At 36.9% G+C, this 7246-nt stretch overlaps 1 protein-coding gene across 1 annotated transcript in view; it reads right to left on the bottom strand.

Moving 5' to 3' along the window:
- Positions 1-4020: 4020 nt before the first annotated feature.
- Positions 4021-7246, bottom strand: part of LOC106871420 (ADP-dependent glucokinase) — a 12416-nt gene continuing 9190 nt past the window's right edge. The window contains exons 5-6 of the mRNA XM_014917861.2: positions 6462-6569; positions 4021-5123 (exon numbers count right to left, since the gene is read on the bottom strand). Of these exons, the coding sequence (XP_014773347.2) occupies positions 4641-5123; positions 6462-6569 (591 nt within the window). The 3' untranslated portion in view covers positions 4021-4640. The remainder of the gene's footprint in view (positions 5124-6461; positions 6570-7246) is intronic.

The following is a 7246-nucleotide window of genomic DNA, read 5'->3' as shown; positions in this document are numbered from 1 at the left end:
CCTCACACATCTCATCCTGTCCTTCGACTGAACATCTGTTTTCGTTGACAAAAGACTTAATTGTGGCATCGCTGCCACGCTGGGTTTCTCAAAACAATATCTGTGTATCACAATTTCCAGATGAAGGGAAATAACCTGGAAATCGTGATATTGTTTTGAGCTGAGTGGGGGTGCTAGATTCCCTTGTTCAAAAATATAAGGACACAGATTGTGTTGTATAGTCAGCTGGAGACAATGTCTCCTGGGGCTAAATTACAGCAACATTCGTCCTAAACCAGGCTGCCAGGTTATGTTGGCAAACAATCATTACTCCAAAATTTCATTCGTTTTGGATAATTTTTCATGAAATTATTACAAATGAAATTAATGTCTGTCTTTCTTTTAACTCCCCTGGCTAAAAAATGGTTGGAGGCCCATGCACACACAAAAATACACAAATCTGCCTTGTTTTGGATTGGAATACCTCTTTATTGAAGTAGTTTGTTAATTTTCAGGAACAAATACCATCTGTTAGTAAACAAATACAAAATATGGGGAAGATTGAGATTTAGTGATATTGATGCCCTTACCAAGGGTATTAAATATTTCTAAAGAAATTTAATTACATATTTTGTTGAATCTTAGGAAGGTCATTATGCTAATAATAAACACACTGGTTCTATTTCACTTCTTCAATATTTATGAGTCAATTGGTTAATCATTTGACCAACTAACTATTTTATCAGTTAATTGGCTAAATAGTTAACCAATTGACAAACAAATAATAATGAACTGAAATGTAACCAGTGTGTGTTTGCTATTGGCATGAACCTCCCAAGATGCTTTAGCACGCAAGTTCACATAAAAAATTTTGCAAACCAAATGAATTATAAATACTGTAAAGATATTCAGATTGCTAACAAAATTGTCCTATATTTGTAAGCGTTATTTGAATATTATTTCAACAAACAAGTTTATCAGTTCAATCTTAACTTCAAGAATCAAAAACCAAAGAGAAAAAGGGAAGAGGTTGACAACAGAAGATAACCAAAGATTTATGGAGTGTAAAAAAAAATGTCACCACTATATTACAATTTTAATAATTGATGTATTAAAAAAAAAAAGGTTAATTAACAACATCTGTGCAGTAGATGATCTAATTTGTGAAGCAGAAGAACAGAAAACAGGGATAAGAAATCATGTCAAACAATTCACCAGGAGCTCACCGACCTAAATAAGTGGATTTCCAATATCAACAAAGGAAATGGCAACGTCTACCTAGTGTACAAGGCCATCAAGTTGCAAAGATAGGCTGTAAATAAACAAATCAAAATGTTTCCCTAACCCTCAATGCATAACTGGTATGAATTTTATTGTTCCCTGAAGGATTGAAAAACCTTTAATTTTGGCAGGATTTGAACTTTGGAAAAAAAAAAAAAGAACAAATACCACAAGACTATCACTCCCTCCCCACCACCTTACTGTCCTACAGGATTTTTAAGAAATTCACTAATTTTAAGAGGAATATAGTAATTTATATCCTTTTTTACTGGTTTTAGTCAATGGACTGTGGCCATGCTGGGGCACACTCTTCAACACCAAAACCTATTTCACTGCTAGATCATGAGGCTTGAAGGGCCACAACATATAAACACCCCCTACACACACCTCAGGACTAGCTTCTCAACAGACTAACATCCTGATTCCATCCACAAGAAACATGAAAGTTTTAATAGAAAATCCACTAGGACTGAACTCGAAGCCATTGGGTTGTGAAGCATTACCATTTACCATCTGAGGCATTACCATTCACGGTTTGTAGCCATGCCATTCAGTCTTATAACCTGACCATTCCCATGCCCTACAGTCTGTGGCCTTGCCATTCACAGTCATAAGTTGTATCCACCCAAAGACTAAAACAAACACGGTTCACATTTATTAGAACTAATTAACTTTCAACGAGTAAAAGAGTCCAACTTCCACACACTGTAATTACATTGAGGACAGAAGATACTTCCCAACCACATGGTTGTGGATTCAATCCTACTGCATGGCCATTAGACAAAGTGTCTTCTACCAGAGCCCCAGGTTAACCAAAACTGTGTGAGTGAAATTTGGTAGAAGGAAACTGTGTGGAAGCCAACCAGGGAGATTGTACCTGTTCTGGTGGTGGTGGTGTTGATTTAAGTCAACATCACCATGAGCTGGCCCTTTGGCACCTTCAGCAGAGAACACTATCTTGCAAGCACCAGGATCGAACCTTCAGTCTGGAGATAACCCCATCCTACTTGCCTTGGAGAGCCTGAAGACAGCCACAGACACCCCCCACCCCCTTCTTCCTCTTTCTAGGCACACGCTCACAAAAAAGAAAAAAAGATTTACATCTCAGTATTTGACTGGTATTTTATCACCATCAGAAGGATGATAGGAAAAGTCTACCTTGGCAGGTTTTAAACTTCAAAACAAAGGAAAGTAAACTAAATAAGGCAAGGCATTTAATCAGAAGCTTAACCGAGTCAATTCCCCTCCCACTTCCACCCTTTACTAATTAAACTAATTACAACAAAATATTATTTGTCCAAACATAACAAAACCACATAAGTGAGGAAATATAATGTAGAATTATTATAAAGGAATGTTGGCGTTTTTGGAGATCATTGCAAAACAAGGATTTATTTTGATTATGAATAATGAACACACACTGTCTGCAAAGTTGGAGTAAAGTTCTTGGACAACTGACCATTTCTGGGGAAAGAAACTCGGTTAAATGTTAAGTGCAGAAAAAGCCGGCCACACGTCATGTAGTCTAGTGACACAAACAATAAACTCAAGTCTTGTAAACTACTGCAGATAAAAGTCTAAAGATTTCTAACAATGAATCACCAAATCAGAGGGAATCATTATTGAGAGAGGAAAATGTGGAATATTCCCCTCATTTAGATAATTCCTAGATCAACCATCTGGGAACCTACTCACCCTATGATCCCAAGTCACTGACAACTGCTGCTGCTGATACTACTACTATAGCTATTGGTTTATGAACTGACATAAACAGGTAACTCCACTCTCCTCACCTTAGTTTGTCAGACTTCTAAACAGATTCAAACCTTTACTTTATAGTTGGAAGCTACAGGTGAGAGGAAGGGTAGCCAGGTGTTAGAAATCAATTTACCTTTGCAAGAAGAAGACATTCAAATAAAAAAAAAAAAAATAAAGATTTTACCCAGACAAACAGGGAGGAAGTGGGGACAAAATGAGAACAGAATTTAACCAAGTCAAGTGACCAGATGTAGTTGTATCAAGAAACTTTATGAACACAATCTACCCACGCATATTATGGGTACTCTTATTAACCCCCCCCCCCCACCTTAGATCTGCAATAATAGAAGGCAGACATCTTTGTCAAAGTTTTGAAACTGAGATCAATGAAAAATGAAAATTCTATGAAAGATCTGTAATCGGGAACCTCCACCATGACCTCCCTGCATTTAATAATTATTCCCTCACATTATTTTAATGAGAACACTTTAGTTGGTCCTGGGACATAACTGGTACATATTTCATATGTAGAGTAGAAGCTAGCTGATCCTGGGATATAACTGGTACATACTTCATATGTAAAGAATATAGCTGATCCTAGGATATAACTGGTACAGGATCAAAGTACGTCTTTTATTAGCTTAGGAAGGAAAAAAAGGAAGAGTTGAAACTAGAAGCTAGAGGTTTGAAACTGAATATTGTAAAGCCTTTAGTGTGGTGTTTGGACATTTGTTACTCCACCCCACTTTCTGGGGACAACTAAATCTGCTCAATATATGACTACAAGAGAATATATCAACACACGGAGGCTAAGATGGAACTTCTTTGTATACAGAGTGGACGGGACAAAGGTTCTCTGGAGATCTGTTTAACCCTTTCGTTACCATATTTCTGTTGAGATGCTCTGTGCTTCTTTCAATTAATTTTAAATATAACAAAGAATTTAGTAAAATAACTTGGTTATCATTCAGCTAGTGTTAGAATCATAAATTGCGACTAAGGTTTGGTGGAAGATTTTAATTTAAAGCTTATGAAAACAAGACATTTGTAGTGCAGAGCCAGAGGTGGTTTCAGCTGGGATGGTAACGAAAGGGTAAAGTGTTTCTGTAGCTCAGTTCTCTCAAACACTACACGTTCATGGCAAAGCAACAAATACAAACTTCTAAGTATCACCATTCAATAAAAACTGCCTCCATGAGAGGATCTCTCATGGTTAATGACAGTGTTTGATGTTCTAACAAGATTTCCATGTTAATTTGGATCCAACGATTACCATTTGGTATTAATTAAGACTGCTTCTATTCCTAATATTGTTTCCATCCCTAACAATTAATGAGAATAAATTTTCTATAAACGTCGAAGACTTATTTACATATTTCTCAAGGATGCCATTTGTTATAAAAATTTTAACCAACATAGAAAAGTTATTTATACACCACACCAAGTCATACCACAAATATTCATTCAGCCCAAACATTAGTCCAACAATATATACACTCATATTTACAAAATGGTAGGGTTTTTTTTTTTTAAGAATATTAAATTTCTTCTTTAAATAATCACAGTTGCTTTTTTTGTTTGTTTGCTTTTTTTTTAAAGAAGTTCTAGCAACTTGTAGTCTATTATAGTCGATATTTAGTTTTGAAAGTTGAGTACATCAGTCCCGTAGACGAGATTGCGTCACCTAAACCGACAGTCCTCTTGGGATGTTGACAGACCAGAACAGGGCTGAAGACAAAGTGATACCCTTCCAAATCCCATGAGATCACTGGCCGTTTCTCATCAAGAGAGCGTGGTTTGGCATTGGAATGGAGGCGGAATGCTTCCGGAATCTTTAGTTTCACATCCTCAGACACCAACCGCTCGGTATTACAAGCTTGCCGCCCTGCTATCTGAGTGCCAGCAGCCGCTGCTGACTCGCTGTTTTCCCAGGCTTCAGGTACGACCCCTACAATGTGGTAAGTCAAGGAGTGGAAATGAATGCGAGTCAGTCGGGATGCAGGGAAATCCTTTTTGGAGTAGCCAAAGGTTTTTAATAACCACAAGATTATGTCGGAGACTTTATGGATTTCTGGCTGGTTGACAGCAAAACCTGAAGAACTGTCCTGCAATGAGATGACAGAATAACAACTTGGCTGTTTAAATACATGCACATTAGAACTGCACTTACATGCTACACCTGCAAAAAAAAAACAACAAAAAACAAAAGTGAAATGGACAAACCAAGGAGAGCCATTATACGAGGGTTATTTGTTCCTTTTACAATTCCAGGCCCTTAAAACATTGCCTAATGTGTCCTCGTATCTGGTTTTCTATAGCATTAAAATCATTATCACCAATCTTGTTAAATGGAAAACCAGTAATAATATCACAAATAATTCCACTATTATTATATTGACTAGTTTCTGTCTTCTTAGTAAACTCAGGCTCACGCAAGCGCATACATACACACACCATCTTTTGCCATCTCCAAAGTGAACTAGAACACTACATCAAGTCCTATCTAGCAATCCAACACAATACCTCCAACCAACTTACAAGTTGGTCGTTCAATATACTACCCACTAAGCTGTTTCTCTTCTCACTCCCACCATATATGTCTATATTCACTTCTTATAATACTTGTTAATTAAATCTTAGATGTCATGTAAATTTAGTTTTCCTTTAAAACTATCTCCACATCAATCCTTGTTTGCTGCTTAGGCTAATATGAGACCTTAATGTAAGAGATCCGAGCTCCCATTTATCCTCTGGTCCAGGGGAAATAACCCGTCCATGGGTTGGACGGAAGAATTATAGTAACAAAACAGTGAGAATCATTTCTCGTCTTTCTTGACAAGAAATGTAGTTAATTTGGATTAATAAAATGCAAATTGTGACTGATTTGAAATAGTTGATGCATTTTCGCATATTTAATTATTAATAGTTACTTTCGTTGGTAATATTTACACGATGATTGTCTTGATAACAAGATCAATATCTATTTTTAGATATTTATAGATCAAAAAAGAAAGACAATTAACATTTTTTACAAACCAACTTAGAAGCACCAAGTAAATTGGCATTTTACAGGAAGTAAAAGAAATTTTGAACGCAGGTTAGCTGTGATAAATTTAGAGAACAGAAAAGAAGTGGCCAGAAAGTCACTACTGAAAATTGAACCCTATACCTTTCAAATCCCAGCCAAGCTGTCTGTATCCTTAAGTTAGGGGTCACTTAGCTTAATGGTACAGAGCACTTGGCCTGAATTTGAAATGTGCAGGGTTCAATTCTCTGTAGCAGCTTCTTGGCCATTTTTTCTCCATCTTCTCAGGCTATTTACCCAACCTTCTAAGCCTTTTTTTTTTCACAGCTATCCTGTGTTTGAGATTTTCTGTAATAATAATAAAAAAAAAATTCAATTCCTTAACCAGAATCAAACAACAGTTTTGAACTCTACTTACAGTTGATGTGAGAGAAGGGCCGTGTTCGGTGTGAGGTCCTTTGCCTAGGTACGACAACTGTGCCAGTTCCACTTCATTCAGGCCAAGTGAAGAAACCAGTGGAATCAGCTGCAAAATAACAAGAAACTATTCAGATTCCAAAGAAACCTCTCTTCCATAAAAAACATTAAAGTTCTTTGAGACTCAGTCCCTGACTCAATAGATCATACTTCACCCAATTCTTGCTCATGTCCCCACAGACAGCCTCACACAGTCCACACAAGCTTCTACACAGCTGTTCAGCCTGCTTGAAATATTTTATATCCTTGACAAACGTTGGATATATGATTTAATGAAGCAGAGCTAAAATCAATGTGTTCACACGGCATACTTCGCAAGTCTCCAAAACAGCCTCTCAACAACTCCTACCGACACCTCTTGTCTCAACGAATCTGCTACTCTTTATAAGAGTTTGGCTTGTCCATTCTTCCAATCCCCCAAGGGTGTCAATGACGCTTGCCACAACAAAACAATCTCTCTCTCTCTCAAACTACACCCTACTGTCTTAATGTAACAAAATAGATGACAGAGGATAATGTGATCCCAGATACATTATACTTGGGAAAGAAATAAAGGTGGGGTGGTCACAACTGGAATGCCGTTTTACTATAGCTTTCCTTGAAATAAACAACAATCTAATGTTTATCTTTTTACATGACTCGTATTGTTTGGTTTTACAAAACATTCATTAACAGACTACAAATGGACTCAAAGAATATCCTGCCGCCTTGCATTCTTAAAAAAAA

Source organism: Octopus bimaculoides, chromosome 18, assembly GCF_001194135.2.
Source record: "Octopus bimaculoides isolate UCB-OBI-ISO-001 chromosome 18, ASM119413v2, whole genome shotgun sequence".
Classification (NCBI taxonomy): Eukaryota; Metazoa; Mollusca; class Cephalopoda; order Octopoda; family Octopodidae; genus Octopus; species Octopus bimaculoides.
This window is presented reverse-complemented; position numbering and strand designations above follow the sequence as displayed.